General features: G+C 36.6%; 1 protein-coding gene across 14 annotated transcripts in view; it reads right to left on the bottom strand.

Moving 5' to 3' along the window:
- RALYL (RALY RNA binding protein like) overlaps window positions 1-27,749 on the bottom strand; it is an 800,360-nt gene that overhangs the window by 62,159 nt on the left and 710,452 nt on the right. For all 14 annotated transcript variants that reach the window (XM_023740284.1, XM_023740287.1, XM_023740279.1 and 11 more), the window contains 2 exons: window positions 20,892-20,939; window positions 7,264-7,427 (listed from right to left, as the gene is read on the bottom strand). In XM_023740284.1, the coding sequence (XP_023596052.1) occupies window positions 7,264-7,427; window positions 20,892-20,939 (212 nt within the window). The remainder of the gene's footprint in view (window positions 1-7,263; window positions 7,428-20,891; window positions 20,940-27,749) is intronic.

Genomic DNA, 27,749 nt, shown 5'->3' on the forward strand with positions numbered 1-27,749 from the left:
TATAGGGAGCAATAGTTACTTTGAAGAGGATTATTCTGACTTTGTGTCGTGAACAGAGAGTAGGGGTCAAGAGTGGAGTCAGTGAGGCCACTAAGGAGGCTTTGGGAATAATTCAAGGGAGAGACGATGGTAGATTGGATTGGACCAAGGTATTAGCAGTTGGGTGGTGAGGAGGAAACGGATTCTGCATATATTTTAAAGACAGAGAAAACAGGATTTGCTGATGGATTTGGAAGTAGAGTGTAGGTGAAAGAAAGGAATCAAGGAGAATTTTTATAATTTTTGGCCTGAGTAATCGGAAGGATGAAATTGCCATTTGCTAAAATAGGGGAGACTGATGGAGGCTCAGGTTGTATGGGGAAGATCAGCAGTTTTGTTTTAGACTTGTACATTTGAGATGCCGACTGGGATCCAAATGCAGGTGACAAGTAGGCAGTAAGGTATACGAGTGTCATGGATTGAATTGTGTCCCCAAAACATATCTGTCAACTTGGCTAGGCCATGAATCTCAGTATTGTGTGACTGTCCACCATTTGGTCATCTGATGTGATTTTCCTATGTGTTGTAAATCCTATCTCTATGATGTTAATGAGGTGGGATTAGAGGCAGATATGTTAATGATGCAGGACTCAATCTACAAGATTAGGTTGTGTCTTAAATCAATCTCATTTGAGATATAAAAGAGAGAAGTGAGCAGAGAGACAGGGGACTTCATACCACTAAGAAACGAGCTAGGAGAACAGTGAGCCCTTTGCACCTGGGGTCCTTGTGCTGAGACGCTCCTAGACCAGGGGAAGACTGATGACAAGGACCTTCCCCCAGAACCGACAGAGAGAGAAAGCCTTCCCCTGGAGCTGGCACCCTGAATTGGGACTTCTAGCCTCCTAGACTGGGAGACAATAAATTTCTCTCTGAGAAAGCCATCCACCTGTGGTACTTCTGTTAGAGCAGCACTAGATAACTAAGACAGTGAGTCTGGACTTTATGGGAGAGACCAGAGGCAGAAAAATAAAGTTGGGAGTTAACAGTTAAAGATGATATTTTAAGCTAATATACCAGACATTCGCCCTAATAGCCAGTGTATACATGTAATGGGTTTTAGAAGACATCAGTAATATGAGCTTCGAGAGAAAAATCTCTTTTTCTTTAGATAAATTCTACAAACAAAAAGCTTTGCAAAATCATTATAGACAAAAGAAAGCATAATGTCATAATAAAATATATTTTGTCATTTAGTTGAGTATAATAATTTATTTTTTTAAGAGTGATCATTTGGCTTGAATTTAGAATTATTCTCAGGAACAGCAAAATGATAAACGGAAAAAAAAAAACAACCAAGTTCCTGGGATAAATAGCTTTAGCTTGTTTTTAGGCAAGAATAACACTAGAGAAACGAAGGTTAGAATGCATCATACAGATAATCTTAAATATTTTTACTAAACTATCACTATAGTATTTGGGCTAAAAAAAAAAAGTCATATTAAATCATTTTAGACCTGCTCTCTCTAAGGAGTTCATTGATTTTGGTGATAAGTGTTATTACACTCCGATACAGTCAACAAAATGATGTTTGTGCATTTTGCTGCATCATGAGATATAATCCTAACGGGAAATTGGGCACATGGGATGATACCATCTGCCTATATAAAAAAATGTGTGCATCTCTGATTTACGTGGTAAAAAATATTGCAATTTATTTTAATCACTTTTGCAGCAAGTCTATTCAGGGACAAATACAGAGACTTGCCTTTCAGGGGAGATTCTGCAATGTCTGGAGGTAGTTTTGCCTGCCACAACTTGGAGGAGGGGGTGCGGTTGGCATCTGGAGGCCAGGGATGCTGCTAAACATCCAAACAATGCACAGGGAATGCAAAGATCTCCACAGTGTGTTTAGATCTTATATGCACTTAGCCCCCATCACATGAATGTCCTAAAATATAATTTTGATCAGGTAGTACTTTACTCAGAGTCTTTTCCCTCTCCCCTAGATGAAATCCAAACCTTTCAATAGTCTCCACAGTTTTCATTGCTCTGTTATCCAGCCTTATCTTTTGTTATGCTCTATTATGATGTCCTCAGTTTCTTAACTGACATTCCTAGTACTAAATCTTCGCTTAGGCAATCATCATCATCATCATTACTGTTTATTATCTATTGAGGCTTTCTTAATTCAAGACACTGTTCTAAGAGCTTTACGTGTGTGTTCATTGAATCCTCACAACAAGTCTATGGAGAAGGCAGTAAGATTATTATTCCCATTTTATAGATGACAAACTAACACAAAAAGTAAAGTAACTCCCCCCAAATCTGTATGCAGTAAACGACAGCGCCAGAAGGGGATCACAGACTCAGCAGCTTCATGTCCCACGCTCTTCACTGCTGTGCTTTTCTGTAGCCATCACCATCGTCATCGTCATCATCATCATCATCTATCTCACTGAACATTAACTATGCTCCAAGAACTGCCTAAGCACTTTATAAACCAAAACAAAAAACAAAGAAAACAAAAACAAAACCCAAACCCGTTGCTGTCTAGTCGATTTTCACTCTTAGCAACTATATAGGACATAGTACAACTGCCCCATAGGGTTTCCAAGGAATGCCTGGTGGATTCAAACTGTTGACTTTTTGGTTAGCAGCCATAGCATAACCACTATGCCACCAGGGTTTCCAAGCATGTTATACAGATAAATACTTTAATTTTCACAACAATCTATTGGATGCATAGTATTATTATTTCCATTTTCCAGATGGTAAAATAGAGGCATACAGGGAAGATTTCCCCAAGGACAGAGTGGCAGTAAATCGTGAAGCATGCATTCCGCCCCCAGGCAATCGGACAGCAATGCCTTCACTCTTTTCCTCTTACCACCTACTGCCTCTTCCAAAAGCAAGGGTCTCTGTTTTTATCTTTTCAAGTCCACCTGCCCTTCTAACCTCAATTAAAGATCCTCTGCTGAGCCTTCTCTAACCCCTGTGGCCAACAGTAATTTCCTTCCTTAAAACCTCCACAGCAGAATATATACTTTACCCAAGATAACAGATGGATGGGCTGTTTAATACTACTCTGGCGGATATTAGCATTGTCTCACTGGTTGATGCTTTATCTCCATATTAAAATCACGTGCCTTGGGTGGGAAAAAACCAAACACATTTACACAATAAAATTCTCTTTTAGTGTTGGGGATAAGCCCTCAATAATTATTTGTTAAATGTAATTGAGCTGTCTTTAATTTCCTGTTTAAAAAAAACAAAAACCCAAACCCATCGCCATCACATCAGTTCCGACTCAGGGTGATCCCATGTGTTACAGAGTCGAACTGTTTCATACGGTTTTCCTGTCTGTATCCTTTAGAAGCAAATTGCCTTGCCAGGCCTTCTGCAGCAAACTGGCATCACTCAGGGGGCTCTCTTAGGCACTTCAGGAATTTCATGTTAGTCTATCACCTATTCTGTCACTAAAAGCCCACGGATAGGTCCCCAAAGACTGTAGGATTTTCCTTATTAGACATTAGAATTTAAAATAAGTTATTTAAAAGAACTGATTTGATAGAATTTTTTTTTCAGAGGGCACTGATTTTTCCACTAAGAAACTACAGATAAACCTCACAGGTATACATGTCTGCTCTTTTGTAAAGTGTTTATTAGCAATATCATATCTTCTTTATCTTATGACTCCAAAATGTGGGCTGGACAGGTTAATTATTGTTTTAGTTCAGGTAGATTTGGGAAAAAAAAAAACAAAAAAACAACAGAAAACAAAATACCTAAAGAACGAAATCCATTTTCAAAACTTATCAGTATTCATCTTTGGCAAATGATCATATTAATGTATTTTTTTCTTTATGTGGTTTTCTCCTCAGTGGAGTTTAGTCATATTAAAAATTCTGAAATAAGAAATGATGAATTACCCAAGCTATAACATTAATTTCCTTTTCTAACTGTGTCAAATCATTAAATACTGGGAAATGCCTATTAATAAAAGAGCAAGAAAGATACCTCAGTGACTATTCATTCAGATTAAGCCAATATTAACGTATTTGATACTTCACTCAAAATTCTCATTTGTGATTTGAATTTTAAAATTATTGTTAGAACCAGGCTATTTATAAAAATACTATTAAATAATGAATATGTATATCTATCTATCTATACTTACATATATATGGAGCACTGGTGGTGCAGTGGTTAAAGCGATTGAGTGCTAACGGAAAGGTCGGCGGTTGGAAACCACCAGTGGCTCCACGGGACAAAGATGTACGTGTGTGTACGTATCCATATCTCTATCTCTACATCTATCTCTATACATACAATCTGCTATTATGCTCTCAGACAGAACGTGCAATTTTATAACTTTAGTTACATTTACAAGTGCATTTTATATAAATTTTGTTTAGATTTATGTTTCCCTACAATAACACTAATCTACAGTTAATTTTTGTGAATTACACTCTAAATGTATAGAACTATATGAAACATGCACAGAACTAATCAACCTGTTGCCTTTCTATGAGGAAAATCTTATTATTAACACAATTTGAGAATTAATATATCCATAATAAATTTATAATAATTATTTTACTAGATGGTCCATACAACATAATATATAACATATCTAGTCTTTTTGCCATGACTTATCTAAATTTTTCTACATTAACAAATGCACAGTTCCAAAGAACAATTGTTGTTAAAAAATAAACTATACCACATTTCTTTCAAAGCAGCTATGGTTTATATTTAGCAGTCAAATTTTCAGACATAACCTTTCCTCAGACTGTCAAATCTGTTACACAAAACCAGAAAGAGACCAAATCAAACTTCATGTATGATCAACAACTGCATTTAAGAATAGTTTCTTATGTTACATGTAATTCAGTGATAAACTATAATGCTAGTTCATATTATTTCTCCAATTAGCTGACCTTGCAATTTGCCTCTCTATAAACATCATTTCATTATTGTTTAACTTTAGTAAACGTATTTATTCCAACATATGAAAAAAATCATTAATTTTTTCAGTGCTTGGAGTTTTTGAGGGACTGAAATTTGAGTACACATGGAGTTAAATTATAAAATAAAATAAATTATGGCTGACATGGAAATTAGAAGAGCATTCAGGTATAAGTATGACCTCATGTCCCCTGAAAGAAGGTGGAGGCATGGGATTACGTTATTTATAATACGTAAGAATGGAGCACTGGTGGTGCAGTGGTTAAGAGCCATGGCTGCTAACCAAAAGGTCATCAGTTCAAATCCACCAGCCCCTCCTTGGAAACCCTATCAGGCAGCTCTACTCTGTCCTATAGGGTCGCTATGAGTCGGAATCAACTGGAAGGCAACAGGTTTGGTTTGGTTTAGGAATGGGGAGGCACCAAGGTTATGGCTGCTTGGAAAAGAGCTTGCCTTTACTAGATGTCAGGGAAGAATTGTTACTGGCCCTGAGTTTTTAGGGGGAGAGGAAACTGGTAAATTTCCTTAGAATGGGGAGAAGGACCATACACAGCACCTTGTAATATATAATCCTTGGAGTCTGATGGCCCCACTGACTCCAGAGACATGGCTGGAGGGGAGATGGACTATTGGGTGGACAGCCTATCCCAGCTTTGCAGCCTGGTAACAAAGAGGCTTTCTCACATACCAAAAGAGAGATCGAAGACAGCTACCAGCCAGTTAAAAATAAACTGGAAATATTTCCTAGGAATGTGGAAGAGTTTGAGTTATCAAAAATTACAAAATGGTTCTGTGCGATGCATGCTCATTATCTAACAGAATGTCCAAATCTTGATACAGTAATTATGAATTCTCCTTTTGAGGCCCAAAATAAGAAAGGGACAGACATGGTTTTTCTGAAGGCTGCTTTGGAAATAGCAAGAACCAAGAACAGCAGTATGTCTTTCACACAAATCTTAAACTAGAGAATATACTCAAAAGAAAGCTGCAGAATGGGAAATCAAGAACGATATTATTGCAGACCCGTGCTATGACCTGCCAACATCATTCAATTAAAAATATATATATATATCAGTGGATGTTCGAACGGATTTAATTTAGTTTTCATCTTGAAAACCACCAAAGACAAAAGCAGCTTAAAACTTAATTGAAAGAAATTTTAAAAATTGTTTACTAACAAACAAACTTGATTTCTGAATTAAAAAAAAAATAAAACTTGTTAGTTGTGAGATTACTAAAAGACTAATTAGTGTTTTAGGGGAACAAATGGGGGAAGAAAGTATCTCATCATGTCTCCAGACATACTTCCATCCTTGCTCTGCCGCAGCCACACTGGCTGCCTTGTTCCTTGACTCTGCACTGATCATTTCTCCATTAGGAATGCCTCTTCCTTGGAAAGTCTTGAGGCTCACTCTCACACTCAACTATTTCCTCCAGGTCTCTGCTCAAATGTTGCCTCCTCAGAGAGGCAGTCATAGACCGTCCTATGGAAGATAGGGCTCCCTGTCTTTTTCTATGCCCTGATTCTGCCTTATTCTATTGCATAGCCATTATCTACTGTCTGATATCTCATGTTTTAATTTGTTTGCTAATTGTCCATCTCCTCTCTGCTGGAATGTAATTTAAGGAACGCAGGAAATTTTTCTGTCTTTTCCTTAAGAATAAGATTGTAATCATAAATTCCAGTTCTTCTGCATCAATCTCTATAAAAATCTAGCAGAGTGCTTAGTCGGAATGTTTGTAGTTCCACATTTTACTCATCAATGTAAAATTATGTAAATATTATTTTCTTTTCTTTATGAAATTAAATATGTTTTCATACACAAAACTCTCTTAATGATTTACAATAGTATGGTAAGTTCCACTTTTAAATCGCTATCATATAGTTTGCCTATCTTAATTATTCTCATGCTCACTATTCAAAGCATGCATAAATTTTGCATAATGTTCCACTGACAAGGTAGTATACGCTGTCTCTGTTGAAGTGAAATTGTTTCTTCATTAAAAGCAACATTCTATATTGATTTTATAATATGTCACAAGCCAGGAGGGCCTAGCGCATATTGTTAGTTGTTCTGATAAAATACTTTTCCAATGTGTCTGGGTTTTTGTTAGTTTGTGTTGGTCTCCTGTACTGCAGTACAGTGCGTTGGAAAGCAGTGACAATTTCTTATCCAATTTACATTTCTCTAATAGTTTGCACATAGTAGGTGCTCCATAATTATTTGCTTCATTTGTGGAATATAGGCCTCATGCAATGATACTCATCCCAACCCTTCTTTACAGGGAAATAAAATAAAGAAACTCACTTACATTTAGAGCCCGATGACGAGGACCCACTGACGGTAGATCTTGATCCCCCTTTCATGGAAAAGACTCCTTTCCCTCTGCGAGTCGTTGTTACAGCCACTCTGGGGCGCTTCAGTGGAATTACAGCACGGGGAGGTGGAGGCACGCGCCCATGGTAATCAAATAACCTTCACAAAACATAAATGGTGCTGAGAGTTGGTATGACTTTGTGGATTCTTTCAAATAAGTGAAATCATTCAGTGAACGGTCTGATAGAAAATTTCAATAGATGTTTAGATTTCTTTTCTTTTTTCCCAATATTCAGACACAGGTATATTATTGAGAGTCATTTTTCACTAAAGAAAAAAGGTGCTAACATAGTCTGCTTTTCCAGGACATTAGCATCAGATCTCCAGTATGAACTCGTTTGTGAGGTAGGAATGCAAAAGAACTTTGCTCCAATTCTACTATGCAATTCATTGAAATCATGCTGACCTTTATTCCCAAGTATATTTCTTTGCTTAAATAAACAGACTTGTCCTTCTTAGGACTGGAAATCTTCCTCTTACATGTCAGATACTTATTAGCACACTAGTTTGAAAAGAGGAAAAGATCATGCAGAATTAGGAACAAAGCAAAGAAAATTATTGTCCAATCAGAAAATTGAGCTCAAAAGAAAAAAGTAATAGACAAAGTCAGACTAGTTTAAAGAGAACCACTGTGAGAAACAAACCAGTGTGGTGCCATATCTTTCTCAAGGGCTTTTCAAGCAATCAAATGCTCCTCTGACTGTAGACAAAAGAGACTGAGTTTGAATGATGTGGTGCTAAGCTCTGACTGTAGACAAAAGAGACTGAGTTTGAATGATGTGGTGCTAAGCTTGATAACAAACCCTTGTTGACTGAAGAACTGGTGGGAAATATTTACCAGGATACCTTTTTATTATTCAGACCATTTGCAAGATGTGGAAATTGAGACTAGGGATATTTGTATAATTAGCTATTGGAAAGTTCTCTAACAAAAGAGAATATCAATCAGCCTCCTAAAAGCTTTTGCTAAAGTGAAAAATATGCACCACAACCAATGTTTTTCTATTAAACAATGAAAAGAATAAGAGTGTTTACTTATTTATATACATATGTGATTCATAGATTCAAAAGCTTCGCATTGTACCCCGTACACTTCTGTCGTACATGGGGTCGCTATGAGTTGGAACTGGCTCGACGGCACAACAAACAAACACTTACGGAACAGAAGGGTAGGGAAAACATATCGGGATATATTTACTCATTTATTTTTAAAACTATTTACCAGTGAACCAGATGTGTAATTATATTATCAACTATACGGAAAATAGTGTTACTGACTTAGAATTATGATTGTTACATATTGTATTGTGACAACAGTATATAGATTACATTCTTGTAATTGCTTTAAAACAGTCAATAACAATAATTCAATATGAATGTCAGAAATGAGAACATTAGAACAGGAAGAAAATAATAAAAACAGCTTCTGTGGTAGGTTATTTCATAAAATTACATCTAGTTTACACATATAGATGGAATATGAAAACCTCTTTTTGGAATATAATGTATGAAATTTAATAAAAATTAAGATACACTGGTTTCTAAATATTCATTCAGAGACATTTAAAACTATTACATTATGGGGAAAAATAATATCTAAACCCATTTAAAGCAGGACTCCTTAGTGGTAGGGAGTTCTCCTACGTTAGAGACGTGAAATGTTCAAAACAATTTAGATACTTGCTGGGGGTAAAACTGAGAGAGGACCGGAAAGGAAACAAATCAAATGAGCCAGAGTTCAGGGAAGGTGCCATGCTCTGTGAACAAGCAAAGTCCATTAGAGCTGAAGAACTGCTAGCAAAGGGCAGGTCATGAATGTCAACACTTTATAGTTGACTTCAAAGAGTATAGGCAGGATGAGGCTGAAAAGGATTATGAATATCATCCATACCACTAGGGGTTTGAAATCACAAGGGTCAACTAAACTTGCCCCTCATTTCAATCACAAAACAAGGTCTACATTACTTATTTATAAGTTGAATTCACAGAGCACCTTCAGTCAGTGAACCAAAATACAAAAGCACTTTGTATAAGCTGCAACCCCCAAAGCTATTGAGGGAAAAAAAAAATATGGCACTTGACTGATCATCAGATGAGACTCTTCCCGAGGAGAAGTTGCTACTTGAGATAAAGGCAAACTCTTTTGGAGGGACCATTTCCCCTGGCCACAAAAGCACAATTTAACAGGTTCATTAAATACGTAATCTATCAATTGGGTTAAGAACACCTCTAAAGCACAACTAAAATATACACTGATGTAAAGATGCTATAACAAAAAGGCAGGCCAAGTAGAACCACTGTATTCATTGCCACTTATGACAAAGCAGTAATGGTATTTTATAGGGAACAGAAATGTTTCTCAATATTTCTATTGCTTCCCTCAGTCAAGGATTAAGAAGTCTCCACCGTTGGCCTGGCCTGATTCTGTGTTGAGAAAAGAGAGCTGCACTTGTTCATTGTATTGTGAGCGAGCTACACTTTTTAGTAACAAACTCAGTATGTGTTGTGTGCTTTGTTGTAAATTCTTATGGGAAATGGTCCTTGTGCTATGAATATCTAGTGACTTGTTTTCTTACCACGGAATCAGGTAAGATTTATCAATTTTTTCTGCCACACTGGTAGCAAGATATGCAGCATCAGAACTTAAGCTTTTAAATGTGATATACACTTTGCAAAACAAAAGTAAAGAAAGATGAGGTTACTTCACACAACAGCATAATTTTTAATTTTAAAATATTCAGTAGAGTTGGGGGCGTTTCTTAATTTTCACTGGGCATCCTTGAATTCACCAGAAGTAAAAGGTAGGAGGACTGGGTATTGTCCTAATCCATAAAAACATAACAAGACAAGGATGGGAAGGCAGGCTAGTTTTCTGGGATTGCAGGATGGAATACAGGGGTTCTAAGTGCAGAGGGAAGTAAGTGAAAGGCAGCTGGAGAAGAAGATACAAGCATGGGCTTTCTTATCAGAATTCTGTCTTCTATCTACAGCCAATTAAAGAAATTCTGCCTTTGCTAATATTGGCAAATAGCTTTTAGGATAAAGAAATAGTCCATTTAAGATTACAGACTGACTAAGAAGATTGCAATCCAATGGAATTAAATGGAAACCCAAATCTTAAAGCCAATAAAAAGTTTAAAGTGTCTTCCTCTTTTTTTTTTTTTTCTTTCCACTCTTAGAATTATATACCCTCTCCTTTTAGTGGTTAAGACCTACGGCTGCTAACCAAAAGGTTGGCAGTTCAAATCCACCAGACGCTCCTTGGAAACCCTATGGGACAGTTCTACTCTGTCCTATAAGGTCACTATGAATCAGAATCGATTCGACAGCAACACGTTTTTCTCCTTTTCTTTAATAGTCTTTCACTTTCCTTAATATTTATTGATCAGAATAATTTTTCTCCCCTACTACTATGGTCAAATTGATAATAGTGTACATCATGCTTAGTAAAGCAGAGAGTCAGCAAAAAAAGACAAAGACCCTCAACGAGATGGACTGACACAGTGGCTGCAACAATGGGCTCAAGCATGACAATGATTGTGAGGATGGCGCAGGACTGGGCAGTGTTTCGTTCTGTTGTACATAGGGTCGCTATGAGTCAGAACCGACTGGACGGCACCTAACAACAATAGAGCCAAACGCATAATTTCCCTCCCCCACCAAAAACTATTTAATAATGACATCTCTAAAAGACCTACTCTCAAGTAGCAAATAGAATAAATGTAGTCAGATCCTAATAAAAGCAAACTATTCAGAAAATATGAGGCATTAACTGTCTTATTTAATAAACATTTTTACTTTTTATCTACACTTTTCTTGTTTGGAATTTTATTGCTTTAGTTAATAACTGTGATATATGATTGTACTGCCCAGAAATAAATAGTGGTAAATAACTTCAATATTAATTTAATTGACAAAGATGGATACAACTTGTGTCTAGAAGAATAAGGAACCTAGATTTCAACAACTTTTTAAAAAAGTAGCTGCTTTTTGGTCAGACAATTTCATGGTATATTGACATGAAAATAAATACAATTTGTGAATGCTTGTTTTCATTAGAAACTTTGTATTATTAAACTTAAACAATAATAAAATATAATTTTGGAAAAAATACACAGGAAAAAAACCCTTCCAATCCTACACCCTAAAGCAAGTACTATCATACTATTATGGATTGAATTGTGTCCCCCCAAAATGTGTGTCAACTAGGCTAGGCCATGATTCTGAATCTTGCATGATTGTTCACTATTTTGTCACTGATGTGATTGTCCTATGTGTTGTAAGTCTTACCTCTACGATGTTAATGAGGCGGGATTAAAGGCAGTTATGTTAATGAGGCAGGGCAATCTACAAGATTAGATTGTATTTTGAGTCAATCTCTTTTGAAGTATAAAAGAGAAAAGCCAGCAGAGAGAAAGGGGGACCTCCTACCATCAAGAATGAAGAATTGGGAGGGGAGCACATCCTTTGGATTCAGGGTCCCTGTGCTGAGAAGCTCCTAGACCAGAGGAAATTTGATGACAAGGACCTTTCCCCAGAGCCAACAGACAGAGAAAGACTTCCCTTGGAGCTGGCACCTTGAATTGGGACTTCTAGACTCCTAGACTGTGAGGGAATAAATTTCTGTTTGTTAAAGCCATCCACTTGTGGTATTTCTGTTAGAGAAGCACTAGATAACTAAAACACATGCTCTCATCTTTTTTTGCACAAGAACTCATATTTTTCACATAATTGAGAATATAATACATGCACTGTCATTTATCCTGGCTAGTCATCTTTAATTTATATTTTAGACATTTCTCCAGGCTGCTAAATGATCTTCCCAACGTTTATTTTAATTGCTGTGGTGCATTGTCTCAAGTAACTAACATATTTTAATAAATCATTACCTGATTTTTTGGCTGTTGACTTAATTCCTATTTTTCAGTACCAACTAATGTGATTTTAAAGCAAGGTTTTAGGACTTTAAAAACTTCTAGAATTTAAGAAAACCTTATTTAAAATGTAATATTTGTATAGTATTTTATCACTGAATATTAACTTTTCATTTTGGATAAACAATGATTTCAAGAATTAGTAACTACTCATATGCATACCTATGTTCATCACAGCACTATTCACAATAGCAAAAAGTTGGAAAAACTTAAGTACTCATCAACAGATGAATGGATAAGTAAAACGTGGTCCATACATACAATGGAAAACTACTCAGTGATAAACAAAAATGAGTTCCAGAAACATTTTACAATGTAGATGAACCTGGAGGACATTATGTTGAGTGAGATAAGTCAACTACAAAGAAACAAGTATTTTATGAAATAACATGCATAGGTAAATGTACAGAAACTAATGTTCGTTAGTGGTTACCAGGGGCTGGGGGAGGGGAGAGGGAGAATTACTCTCTAGGTAATAGTCACTTTTTATTTATAGAAATGGGAACGGTGGCACCAAAAATGTGTGAAATTTGCACAGCATCACTGATGTAACTGAAGTCAAAAAAGGATAAATGGTCAAATGCTTAGTTGTATGTAAGCATATAGTTTGGCAACAACAATCACCAAAATAAAAAAAGGGGCTGGGAGCTGCAGATGCTGATACTTCTTGGACATAGCCAATCACTTCATGGGATTTGGTCTCCTGGTTTGGGGGTTTAGGGCCATGATCTCGTGGGACAATCCAGTCAATTGGCATAATACAGTTCTTAAATTTATGTTCTACCTCCCACTATGGTGAGTAGTATCTGGGGTCTTAAAAGCTTATGAGCAGACATCTAAGAGACAACTATTGGTCTTTATTCATCTGGAGCAAAAGAGAAAGTAAACTCAATAATCACAGAAGAAACTCGACTACACGACTAATTGTCTACACGAACCACTGCCTCCTCCACCTTGAGCCCAGAAGAACTAGATGGTGCCTGGCTACCACTACTGAACATTCTGATCAGAAACATAACAGAAGAACCTTGATAAAAAGGGAGAAAAGTGTGGAACAGAACTTCAAATTCTTACTGGACCAATTGAGGCTAGAGGAGTCCCCAAGGCTATGGCCCTGAGCTGCACTTCAAACTTTGAATTAAAACTATCCCTTGACGTCACTTTTAAACTAAATAACAGTTTAGACCAAAGAGTAAAGATTGCCACCCTTGAGTACTGTGTTTAAGACAACACAAAATATTACCCCATTATCAATATAAGACCAAAGTGTTAACAGCCATTTTAAAGCATAGATGAGTTTGTGAGGGCAGGGAGATTACGTAAATGAAAATGAAACAAGTAGAACAGAAATAATGAGACACTGACACACTGTAAAGACTATAACCAATGTCACTGATCATAAAGTCTAGAAACTGTGGAATGGTGGTGGGTTTTGTTGTGTATATTTTCATCCAAAAAAAAAAAAAAAAAGTTTTGGTAACTACCTGTTTTCTTCTAAATTTCCCCCATGAAAATACTTAATTTTTCCTATTCTAAACTCATGAACCAAAAATTAGAGTCACCATGTGGTTAATGCTGACAAAAAATATATAGTCTGGACTAGGTGGGTCAATAACTGAGCTGCCCAGAAACAAAACTTGAGAACAAGTTCAGGCCCATGCTCTCACTGGTGTCTTTTAGAGATACATGAAGAGCAATAACCAGAGGACCAGGGAAGACCTTGCCCTTTATCTTAACTTTCATCCCTCCTTTTCAGCATGCTTCTGACAGACATAATCTATAAAACCAAAGAAGGTGCTCATTCGTTTGTAAGAAGAGGGACATTTGAAATACACATTGATGATTTTTGTAAGCTAATGACTGTGTTTTTTCTATACTGTTTGAACTACTTAAAATTCATAAAAATCTATCCATAATTTACATCCTGGCTTTAAATAAGCTTTGATTACAGCTGAATCAGAAAACAATTTTAAAGGGTTCACGTCATCTGAAACCAGTAAATAAATTATTTCTATTGCTCTTTTTTGTTATTAAACTTTTCCAAGATTTCCAGTGAAGTCTTTCCTCCGGATTGTGTGTAAATACTTCTTGAACACACTTTTAAAGAAAATTTGATTGAAATTTTGAATATTTTTTGCAATATTTTGACACTAACATAATCTTTCCATTTTATCCAATTTTGCTATCTGTTAGATTTTGTAGATAGGTTTGTATGACTACAAAAGTTAATATGTTTAAATGGCCATTGAGAGTTTTTAAATCAGTAAAATGGTTTTCTTATTTAGCTCTTATAATTCTGCAAAGTAGGTGTTATTACACCATTTTGCCCATGAAAGAAACTGCCAAAATGGATAAGATGACTTGCCCAGGTTTAACCAGTCAACACACGGTACATCTAGGGCTGAAACTCATGTCTTCTGACTCCAAATCATGCCCTTTGTCAACTGTACCATGCTGTTATTTCCAAACATCTTAAGTGGAATCCTGTTCTACCAGATGGTGATTTAAATTTGCATGAAGAAACAAAACATTGCTTTTTGCTAATATGTTTTTCCAGTATTCATGAAGATACACTGTGCTCTGTAACCAATGGTCTGAAACAACTGCAGCTTGACTTAGTTTCTTTCATTAACTGTAACTCCAGTGGCTTCTTTTCTGTTAAATAAAATAACCAAGATCAAAATGGTTCCAGAATTGAACAATGCCCATTCTAAATCATTTAAAATGAATATGCTTTTTCCTACGTAGTCAAGTACTTCTGACATTTATTTTCCTCTGTGAAGAAATGTTTACTCATCACTGGAGGTTATAAACTGCTCAGTACTGTTCCTGATACTATTGAAAAAGGGTTACATTTAAACTTAATATCTCAGAAATTGAAAGCATTCCCTGTGGGAATTGAGTACAATTTTAGCTTAATCTCTCCTTTTTCTTTACTTAGAAGAGTATAAATATTTATGTTGAGTTTTAATAACATAAAATGTGGTGTCCTTCATTTAGGTCCCTGGGTGATGCTAATGGTTTGTTCTTAATTACTAACCTAAATATTGGTGGTTCGAATCCACATAGTGGTGCACAGAAGAAAGGTCTGGTGATCTGCTTCTGTAAAGATTCAAAACCCATTGCCACTGAGTCAATTCCGACTCATGGTGACCCTACAGAACAGAGTAGAAATGCCTCATAGGGTTTCCAAGGAGCAGCTGGTGGATTCAAACTGCAGACCTTTTAGTTAGCAGCCAAGCTCTTAACCACTGTGCTAACAGGGCTCCATTCTGTAAAGAATACAGCCAAGAAAACCCCTTGGAGTAGTTCTACTCTGTTACACATGGGGTGGTCATGAATTGGAATTGACTCAATGGCAAAGGTTTTTTTTTTTTTGTTGTTGTTTGTTTTTTTAAGGTTCTTCATTTAGAGACTTACTTGACTCTTAAAAGGAAATCCCATTGAATGATATAAATTATTGGGCAATGTTTTGTGTAACATAAAAAGATACAAGTTTAGAAGTCTATTTTAGTAATACTCTTCATGATCTCTCAGACCACATATGCATAAAAATTACTGCTGGCCCACTGAATCAAAGTAATCACAATAAAATGGAAAGTGGTTGTAAAGGAATTTTTAAGCTAGAAACATCTAACGGTCAAAAAATCCCTATTCATTAAAATCTCAAAACCTGGAAGAAACAGGATGACGATCTGCTGTGAACGTGTGCCAGTTACTAAGCTATTGTCTCTCAGCTTCAGACCCACTCTTTGCCATACCTGGGCTTGGGACTCTGCAAACCACATTTCTGAGGGGCCAGCTGGTCCCCTGCTCGACTCAACCTCCCAGGAGACTGTGAGGCTGGAGCAGGAAGAAAGGACTTGCTCCTTCCCGTTTTATGCCTTGTTTTGTTTTGGCTTCCTGCTTCTGTCAGCATTTCCCAGCCTATTTTCTCCATCCTGGCTGCAGCTCAGTCTAGTTTGAGTTTTTGCAGATTTGCTGTGCAGCCTCTTCACAATGGCTGAGAAAACTCAGTACCAGCCTGCCAGTGCCCCTCTTCAGAAGTCTAGGTACCGGCCCACCAGGATTCCTATGGGCTCAGATACAGCAGCACCAGCATCAGCTGAGCACAGCCTCCCACTCATAGTCTCAGCTCTGCAAGCCCTTTTTCTGCACTACATTTTAATAATCCCAACGTCTTCACTTTGTCCCTCCAGTCCTAGATGTGGTAGCTGCTTCCTGCATTTACTCTCTCTCTTATACTAGTGTTTTCTTTTTGCCTTTTCTGTTCCTTAATTACCTAGTTTGCAAATTTTACATTCAGTTATCTCTGTTAAGCATAACTGGTGTGGTTTCTGTTCTCCTGAGTGATAAAGAGTTTAAGCAAATCAGCATGGGTTTAACAGAAACAACTGAGTGCTCTCTCTGTGACGGTAAGTGTGTTTAGCTGCATCTGGAAAGCTCTAGAGAGCAGGAGAAGGAAAGAACAATAAAAACAGAATAATCCAGAGAACTCACAATGGACTATCTGTTATGGAGGGGCAACTGACCTATCAACTTATTTCTCAGTCATATAGACATTGCTATATGAATATCGGAACCCTGGTGCTGCAGTGGTTAAAAGCTCGCCTGCTAACCAAAATGTCAGCATTTCGAATCCACCAGCTGCTCCCGGGAAACTCTATGGGACAGTTCTGCTCATAGGGTCACTATGAGTCAGAATCGACTCACTGCAATGGGTTATGTGAACATCATTATAAGAAACACATTCACCATCACTGTTAGTAAAACCAAAAAAACAATTGCCAACAAGTTGATTCCAACTCATGGTGACCCAATGGGTGTCAAGGTAGAACTGTCTCTGTAGGGTTTTCAGTGGCTGATTTTTCACAAGTAGATAGTCAGGCCTTTCTTCCTGGACTGTCTTCGTCTGGAAGCTCTGCTGAAACCTGGTCAACTAGCACTGATGAAGCACTTACAATATGCCCGGCACGATGCTGATCCCTAAACACACGTCACCTCATTGAACCCTCAGAACAACTTTATGAGGTAGGGATTATTTTCATGATATTTTTTCAATGAGACAGCATGTTTGCAATATTAAATAGCTTGCCCAAGTTTGTACCACTAGTAAAAAGATAAAATATTAACCATAAATATAAGCAGAGTGTAACTTAAGAGGATTACTGTGGACAAAACTGTTAGCAGTGACTCTGGAAGCAATTTATCTTGTCCAGCCTGTCGTTTTTGTTTCCTTTCATGGGATTCTATGTTCACAGGGATCTCCTGGGTATATCCACTAGTAGCAGATGCTTACGTCTTTTTTTTTGCCAAGTGCAAAAAATAGAAAATAAATTAATGAGAGCACAGACTGCTCAGACAAGCTGTTAGCAACACAACCACACTGATCTACTGCACACTTACAAGCCACACAGATTTTATGTAAGACAAATAAATGCTTTTGAAAATTGTTCACAGTTAGCTTTTTTGCATAGTGAAGCGTATATAAAAACTTGGGGCACTATAATAATTTGACTGATTAAGGCCCTTGCTCTTTGGCAGGTAAGATTTATCTACATATCAATCAATTTATTAATTGATAGATTTATCTGTCTAACATTTAATTGATAGATCTATCAAGCTAACTACATTATTGAGGTATAATTTGCGTACAAGAAAAAGCATACATCAGCTTCCACTAAAAGACAAGAAAACTGAAAACCCAACTTGCCAAAACTTAGTTGCCAGAACTTGGATCTCCTGCCTTCTAGCACAAGACTCCACTTTAGATGCAAACTCTTTAAATGTTGAAGGAAGTCATATGACAGAAAACAATTAAGAAAAGAGTACAATGCTAAAACAGTTTAACGCTGATAGACCTTAAGACAATGTATATTAATTGAAAATTTAATTCGTAGCAATTAGGGCAATGTTCTGCACTCTGAAAAACAAAGCTATAGTGGAAAATGTCTTTTCAGATTGTCAAAAAACTAAAATTTTCAAGTAGTATAAAGATGTCTTCATGTTATCTCAATGGTAATGGGATAATTTTAATGCTACCAGATCTTTACATTGCTTTTTAGAACAAGTAATTACAAGCTATTTAACATTTAAAATAAAATATATTTTGTAGGAATTGTAAAAATTATTTGACAAAATCATTCCTAAAACTTTATATTTGGCCCTAAAGTGATAACTAGTGAAATAACTTGCTTAATTCTATAGTTTGAACATAGTGATATTGGAGATATTGTTGTAGGTCTGATTCCCACATAGGTAAGGCTGCTTCCTTTTATCTAAAGCCATAGACTATAATGATACTGTTCACCCTCTGTTCTGCATATTCACACAGTTGGTTATTGACTCTAAATGAATATCTAGGACTGTAGGTTTGTCACTAATGAGCTGTGTGACCTTGGGACAATCACAATCTCTCTAAATCTAAGGAGATGAATTAATAACAGATATTGTGTATCTCTATGTGTGAGACTTAATGACAATCCCTGAGGATATAACCATTAGCACAATTTAGCGTTGTTCCTGCCCTCATGGGGAAAGAAGGCAGACATGAATCAAATACTGTCACTGCAGAAAGAAATACAGCCATACAAACTTAGAAGTGCTGTGAAAGAACAGTACTGGGTACTGAGAGAGGGGAACAGAGAAGCCTAATTTACTGTGAGAATGTGTTCATGCTGAGAGCTGAAGGATAAAGTCAAGTAACTTGATGGTGGAAGAAAGTATGGGAACAGAGAGCAACACGAAAAGTCCTGAGGCAGGAAAGAGCACAGTGTCCTTGTGGAACCAAAACAGAATGGCTGAGGCAGAGAGAACAAGACTGTTTCAAGGGATCATGAGGTTTCCTCTCACTTTAAAATGTCTACTAATTTTTTTCTCCAAGTTTGCATTGGGATTTTTTTGTTTGAATAATAATTATAATGAAAGAAAGGCTAAAAGGACATTTACCACATTACCACATTGGTCCCATGATCTACCTATATATCTATAGTCAGTCCTTGCTTTGCAAGGTTATGATGTGCGGGAAATTGAATTACCACTGTTTATTTAAATAACACCAGCCCCAAACAACACAGATCAGATTTAAGTTATCACAGATTCTTAACAGTGAGTAACTTTGTAAAGTCCAAACTTTGCTGCTAGCTCTCCAGTCCACAGATCACTATGTAAATAACATATGAGCACCATGATCAGTGACCAATCCTATCACTTCTTTCAGTACATCAGTGATTGATTGCTGCAATCTATTATTCCGCTCATACACAGGCAGGAAAGCACATAGTCGTGTTGCCTCTTTGTCTCCCAGTGATAAACCATGTGGTATTTTATGAAAATGGATAATTGAAAGAGAGAACTGGCCAACAAAGATGAAATTGCAGCAAAGAATCCAAACGTGATAATGCTGGAAGTGAAATTCAAATAAAATGTAAATGGAGGTATAGAAGACACAGCTAACCATGGATATGTTGACACTCTTCCACTGGAAAGACTCTAGATGAATAGCCGGAAGAACTTAGTGAGGGCCAACTTATCTACATAAATTAGGAAAGTAATTATGATGAAAATGATGGAGAAGTCCGAGAGAAAACGATGCTGGCAAAACACCTATACATTGAAAAAACTCTTGGAGTTACTTCATGACATTGATAAAATGTGGAAGCTTATTTAAACTTAGAAAGGAGTATGACAATTTACCATGACTTTTCAGAAAAGATCCTCACTCCATATCATGAATTATATGACAAAAAGAAGGCAAGCACTGTTCAAACTACTTTTGATATTTTTTTAACAAAGAAAAATGTTTATTAAACACATCAATTCTTGATATTTCTACTGTTTTAAATTACAGTGTACTAAATAACTATTGGAGCCCTGGTGGCACAGTGGTTACAAGCTCAGCTAACCAAAAGGTTGGCAGTTCAAATCCTCAGCTGCTCCTTGTAAACCCTATGGGGCAGTTCTACTCTGTCCTATAGGCTCACTATGAGTTGGAATCGACTATATATTTACCTATATATACACCTATACATTCATAATTGACAGTAAGAGAGTTTTCAATATTCAACAAAAAATTTTAACAGATACAGAAAATCATATTTTTCCCATTAAAGATCATTTTGCATGGTTTCAACTTGCATGGTCACTTTAAGGGTTCGGTACTACTGTGCAAAGTGAGAACTGCCTGTGAGCCAACTGAATCTACCCAATATAGCATTTTCAAAAAAGTATCATATGAAAACAGATGTACTTTAGAAGGTGGGGTCATTTTCTGAGTTTACAAATTTCACGATCTTGAAGAATTCTAGGGGAACAACAGACCTGAAAAATAATATGAGTTAATTATATCTTTTGAATATTATCTAAATACTAGAAACTAATTTTTAAGCTTAAATACCTCCAAAATCCTAAAAGTCTAAGATCTATACACTACACTATGCTTTAGTAAGTTTAATGAAAATAGAAAAGTATCTATATTTTATTAGGATTTAGTATTTTCTTTTATTTTAACTTTAAAAATATTATTTTAAACCCAACAGTGAAGTATATCTGTGAATGGAATGCACAAAATAGCTAAAAAGAAAAGAAGTAATTCAAATCAAAGGGGGAAAAGGATTAAAAATTCACATACCGATTGTAGAAATCGTCTCTGTAGTAATCATAGTCAAAGACATAACCACTAAGGAGGGAAACAAAAAATTAGTTGGCATTTGTTTAACCACATTAATTTTGGCATTAATTTCTGATGTTATAGCATGAAATTTATGCTACTTTTTAAAGATTACTTCTTAAATATAATTATGCATCCAAAGGGCTTTATAAGATAATGTACAATTTGACACAGTGGTATATCAAACTATTATATGTTTGACAATGTAGAGACTGATAATGGCTTGTATGGTTAGGAATGAAAGATGAGAGCAGGTAGCAAAATAAACGTATTTTTAGAGGAAATTACTCAAGATGACACCGTGACACCTCTGCAGCAAAGACCCAAGAAACCAAGTGAAACAGATACAGATGGCAATCCTGGAACTCTGAGCATCAAATTGAAGGATAAAGAATTAGATTGAACACTGACTGGAAGAAGAAACTGAAAGAAAAGAGCAAACGAGGAGAGACAAGGAGTGGAGGTACCCTGCCAGCTGCCCCGGCACAGTATGGCCATCTTGAGACAAAGCCAGCAGCAATCCTGGGTGAGGAGCACAGGAGGGTAACTTCACAGAATTCCTAACAGGAGACAGAGAAACTGTGTAGACATACCCACAGTGAAGCAAGGTAAGAAGGATATGAACCGGATCTAAGGAGGGAAAGTACAGGAAGGAGAACAGGAGTTTCACGGATCCTGGCATCCACAGAGCAGGGAGGGAGCCAGGATTCAGAGACAAGGCTACTCAGCACCAGCAGTCCCTGACAATTAGGTTGGGGGTCACACATGGAGTAATAGATCCATAGACGTCCCTCACATGAGCAGACCCTGGGCAGCTCCCCATCCTCACACTTGGTTGGGGCCAGATCCCTATTGGTGGCTGCAGTCAATGGGAAGTGCCCAGGCCCCCACACTTGGTAACCAGAGAAGCACGCTCCCCCTCCCCCCGCCTTCCTGGTGATTAGCGGCACAACCGCCCCATCCCATGCCCCTAGTCACCCACCACACCACCCAGCAAGTTGCAGAGAGATCCCATGACTCAGTTACCTGCCACACTCTCAGCCTACCACCCTATCCACCTGGCAAGTGGCAGCGAGCACTCCCGTGCCATGGTCGCCTACTACACCTTGTGTTTGCTGCCCTGTCCACCCCGTGGGTAGGAGTGAGTGCTCCTGTGCTACCAGTTGCCTTCCATACCCTCTCCTCCACCGCCCAGCCACTGGGTGAGTAGCAGTGAGTGCGCCCACACCCCTGGTGGCCACTGCAACCACCATGCCTGCCACTCTGCCCACCTGGCAAGTGATAACACATGTTCCTGCTCCACTGGACTGATGTCAGGGGGCAGCCTGCACCTGCCCAGCGCACACTCAGCCACACCTCATGCCCAGTGAACAGTGATGTGTGCTCTCCCTGCCTGCCACTGTCCCACCCGTGTGGAATGGTGAGAGCTGGTGAGTGCGCCCATGCCACTAGACCAGCAATCAGTGAAGCACGCCCACCTGGCTCACCCTGATATAGCAAAACAAAACAAAACAAAACAATCATGACAGAACAAACATACAATCAATCAATAAATAAAATAACATCTTAATGACTCAGAGACAGCAGAGAATAACAAATCATATGAAAAAACAGGATAAGATAGCTCGAACAAGTAAGCAAAATAAAGGGAAAGAAAACTTTCCAAAGGAAGAAACAATAATAGAACTACCTGAGAAGCAGTTCAAAAGACTTATATTAAGAATCCTCAAAGAGATCAAGGAAAACATGGACAAAACCCTAGAATAATTCAGGAAAACAATACAAGAACAAAATGACAGACTCGATAGATAATTAGAAACCGTATAAAAACAACTGGAAATACAGATGATTAACAATAAAATATCGGAAATAGATAACTCAATGGAAGAATACAGAAGTAGAATTGAATCAATAGAAGAAAGAATCAGCAAAATAGAGGACAAAACCCTTGATACTAATTTGTTTGAGGAACAATCAGAAAAAAGACAAAGAAAAATGAAGAGAGTCTAAGAGTCATGTGGGACATCATGAAGAGGAATAATTTTGTGTAAAAGGAATTCCAGAAGAGGAAAAAAAAAGTTCATAGAAAATTTTTGAAGATAGAATTGACTGAAATCTTCCCAAATATCATGAAACATAAGAAAGTTATCATCCAAGAAGCTCAATGAATCCCATACAGGATAGAGTCCCCACAAAAATCACCAAGACACATCATAAGCAAACTTTCCAAAATCAAGGACAAAGAAAGAATTCTGAAATCGGCTCGTGAGAAATGAAATACCACTTACAAAGGGGCTCCAATAAGATTACGTGCTGATTTCTCATCAGAAACCATGCAGCAAGAAAGCAATGAGATGACATATATAAAATTCTGAAGGAAAGGAATTGCCAACCAAGAATCACATATCCAGCAACATCGTCTTTCAAAAATGATGGCAAAACTAAGACATCCACAGATAAGCAGAAACTAAGGGAATCCGTAAAAACCAGACCAGTCTTACAAGAAATATTAAAGAGAGTTCTTCAGATAGAGAACCAATGACATTAGACAATAACTCAAGATAAAGACATACAACAACCTTACCCAGATACCAACCCAAACAAAGACATCCCAAAAGCAAAATAAATCTAAGAAACTGACTACAGGTAACCAGAGGAGTTAAGCTGTAAATGATGACAACTTCAAAACAAAAAGGAGGAATAAAAGACATTATAGAACTTCCATATGGGAAGGAAGTCAAGGCAGTTTCAATATATAACAGACTGTTTTAATTTTAAAAGGATTAAGGGAAACTTCTGGGTAACCAGAAAGAGAAGTAATAAATCTACTCATCAAAATAAAGAAGAAAAGCAAAAAGACTCAGTAAACACAAAATCAACAACGAGTGGTAGGAAAAGAAAATCCATATAAAAAAAGAACTCAGTGCAGAAATTAAGAGGAAAAAAGAAATCTTTAACACCACAGAAGAAAAGTATACCAAAATGACAACAATGAGTCCATAGCTATTATTAATCACACTGCACATAAATTGATTAACTATACCAGTCAGAGAAAGAGAGGGGCAGAATGGATAAAAAAACAAGACTTATCAATATGTTGCTTACAAGACACACACTTTAGACACAAAATATAAGTTAAAAGTCAAAGAATGGAAAAAAATATATCAAGCAAAAGTATCCAAAAGAGAGCAGGAGTAGCAATAATAATATTGGATAAAATAGACTTTAAGTCAAAATCCATTATAAGAGATACAGAAGGGCATTATATAATAATTAAAGGGTCAATTCACCAAGAAGACATAACAATAATAAATATTTATTCACCCAATGATAGAGCTCAAAAATACATAAAACAAACTCTAACAGAATTGAAAAGAGAAATAGACAGTTCTACAATAATAGTAGGAGACTTTAACACACACTTTCGATGATGGATGGAACAACTAGAAAGAAGCTAAAGATACAGAAGATTTCAATAACACAGTCAACCAACTTGACCTCACAGACATATACAGAACACACCACCCAAGAGCAGCACTGTACATATTCTTCTACAACACACATGGATCATTCTCCAGAATAGACCATATTCTAGGTCACAAAGCAAGCCTCAATAAATTCAAAAATGTCGAGATAATACAAAGCATCTTCTATGACAATAACACTATAAAACTAGAAATCAATAACAGAAAGAGCAAGGAAAAAAATTAAATACATGAAAACTGAATAACCAAACAAAAACCAAACCTGTTGCCATTGAGTCAATTCCAACTTACTTAAAACCTACTGGGTCATAGAAGAAATTAAAAATGAAATTAAAACATTCTTAGAATCAAATGAGAATGAAGACACAACATATCAAAACCTCTGGCACAGAGTCAAAGCAGGGTTCACAGGAAAATTTCTGAAAATAAATGCCCACATCAAAAAAGAAGAAGGATCCAAAAATCAATATCTCAGACTGACAACTTGAACAAATAGAAAAGAAGTCCAGTCACCAAAAGAAAGGAAATAATAAAGATCAGAGCAGAAATAAATGAAATAGAAAAAAAACAAAAAACAATAGAGTCAACAAAACTAGGAATTGGTTCTTTGAGAGGCTCAATAAAATTGACAAGCCACAGGCCAAACCGACAAAGGAAAAAAATGAGAAGACACAAATAACCAAACTAAGAAACGAAATGGGTGACATTACAACAGAACCAACTGAGATAAAGAGGATTATTACAGAATATTATGAAAACTTGTTTTCTAACAAATTTGAAAACCTAGAAGAAATGGACAAATTTCTAGAAACACACTATCTACCTAAACTAACACAAACAGAGGTAGAAAACCGAAATAGACACATAACAAAAGAAGAAACAGAAGACCGCGTTAAAAAAAACTCTCAACAACAAAAAAAGCCCCCGACAGATGGCTTCACTGGAGAGTTCTACCAAACATTCAGAGAAGAATTGACACCAATTCTACTCAAACTATTCCAGGACATAGAAAAGGAAGGAATACTCCCTAATTCATTCTATGAAGCCAGCATAACCTTGATACCAAAGCCAGGCAAAGACAACACACACAAAAAAGAAAATTACAGACCAGTATCCCTCATGAATATAGACACAAAAATTCTCAACAAAATTCTAGCCAACAGAATACGACAGCATATCAAAAAAATAATATATCACGATCTGGCCACTTTCATACCAGAGATGCAAGGGTGGTTCAACATTAGAAAATCAATCAACATAATTCACCACATAAATAAAATAAAGGAAAAGAATCACATAATCATCTCAATTAATGTAGAAAAGGCATCTGATAAATTCCAACACCTTTCCTGATAAAAACTCTCAGCAAAATAGGAATAGAAGGGAAATTCCTCAACATAATTAAGGGCAAATACACAAAACCAACAGCAACATTATTCTCAACAGAGAGAGATTGAACGCATTCCCCTTGAGAACAGGAAGGAGACAAGGATGCCCATTATCACCACTCTTATTCAATATTGTAATGGAAGTTAGTCAGAACAATAAAGCAAAAAAGGGAAATAAAGGGCATCCAAATTAGTAAGGAAGACATAAAACTAGCTCCATTCGACGCCAATGGGTTTGGTTTTTGGTTTTTTTTATGGGAGCAAATCACCAAGTCTTTATCCTGCGGAGCCTCTGGGTGGGTTCAAACAGCCAACCCTTTGGTTAGCAGATGAGCATTTAATAGTCACATCACTAGGGTTCCTTTTCTCTTTTTCTAAGCTCCCTGAATTCCAAGCACCCTATACATTTTTGTTTCCCAGTTTCATTTTCCTAGCACAGTCTAGCAGTCAGAAACCTAATAATAACAATCATAATAATAATAGTAATAAAATAAAAATTTTGAGCAGTTACTGAACAAATATGAGCACTTACTATGTACCAGACACTGTGCTAGACATGTTATGTGCATTAAATAGCTATTGATTGATGGACTAATAATTGTGTTGAAATTCTACACAATGAAAATTCTCAATTATTTTCAGATATAACCAAATAAACTTACAGAGAGATGTGGATAAATTGTTTTTATAGTTGTTAATTTTTCTGAGACTCTTGTTTTTCATATTATAACCTCAGATAGCACAGTTTTAATTGCAAGAAGAAAATAGGACATGTTGAACTATTAATAAATGTGTTATTAATATGGATGAGAGTGATTCTTTCACTCTTATGTCTGCACCTTTAGGAAATACTTTAATAATTTAACAGTCTTCTGGAAATTTAAAAACACACAAGAAAAAAGAATTCCTTATTTTCCTAGTTGCTGATTAAATTATCCTGTCCAAACTGGTTATTTTTTCTTCAATCATAACTGCTAAGACATATTTATAAGAACCAGATATTGTTAAGTAGCCTGAATTGTTTGATCCCCAAGTCCTAGCTCCCCTGCCCTCCCACCATGATGAACTCAGTGTCACCTGTCAAAGTAAAAAATGAAATGTACAGACAGACGTGTCTTGGTAATCATGACAAACTTGCTTTTGTCTGCGTGATTTGGACTGCTAGCAGAAATGCCACGGCAGTAGTTGGCTCAGGTCAGAAGCTGTAAAATCAAGCTAGATTTCCAAGGAAGAAGAGATTCAAAGCAATGAGACGAGATCACCGCAGGCAAGTCTGATTCATGTAGGTTATGCTTTCCCCGGCGTTCCTGCTTCCTCCTCAATCTTTTTTTTTTAACTCTTCTTTTTTTATCCTTCTGATTCTATCTCTTTTTTTAAAAAAAAATCCCCTCTTTGTCTTTCTTTGCGAACATTTCTTTGAAATTAGCTGTCAAAAGATGACACTGCCAGGAGTCACATTCAAGTGGATAAGGTATTTTATTGCATACCCTAGAATTTTATTGCCAGAAAAAAATTTCTTTATTCCCTCTTTGAACACTGAGAGTGCAGCTGATTTATTTTGGCTTTTAAGAGAAGAATATTTGCAACTATTTCATAGGAGTGGTCTTTACGTGAGACTCTGGTATTCAGGCCACTGAAAACAAAATGATAATAAATTAGATGTTTAAGGCATCATTCTGGAGGAAACTAAATCCAGGAAATGCTGAGACTTTTTGTCTGGGCATATCATCAACTGACCTGTGGTGGGTATTCTACTTTCTAGAAGAGTGATATGACAGTTTTGAATATTTAGCACAAAAAAATGTTTTATATTCTTGTATTTTAAAATCTAATGCAGTTTTACAACTTTTATTCTACTTTTAACTGTACCTTTATTCTAATTGTTCAGATTTTCTGAAGGCTTAATGGGAACCCAGAATTGCTAAAGTAATTGTTTGGAGTCACAC

This window comes from Trichechus manatus, unplaced genomic scaffold (genome assembly GCF_000243295.1).
Source record: "Trichechus manatus latirostris isolate Lorelei unplaced genomic scaffold, TriManLat1.0 scaffold00152, whole genome shotgun sequence".
NCBI lineage: Eukaryota > Metazoa > Chordata > Mammalia > Sirenia > Trichechidae > Trichechus > Trichechus manatus.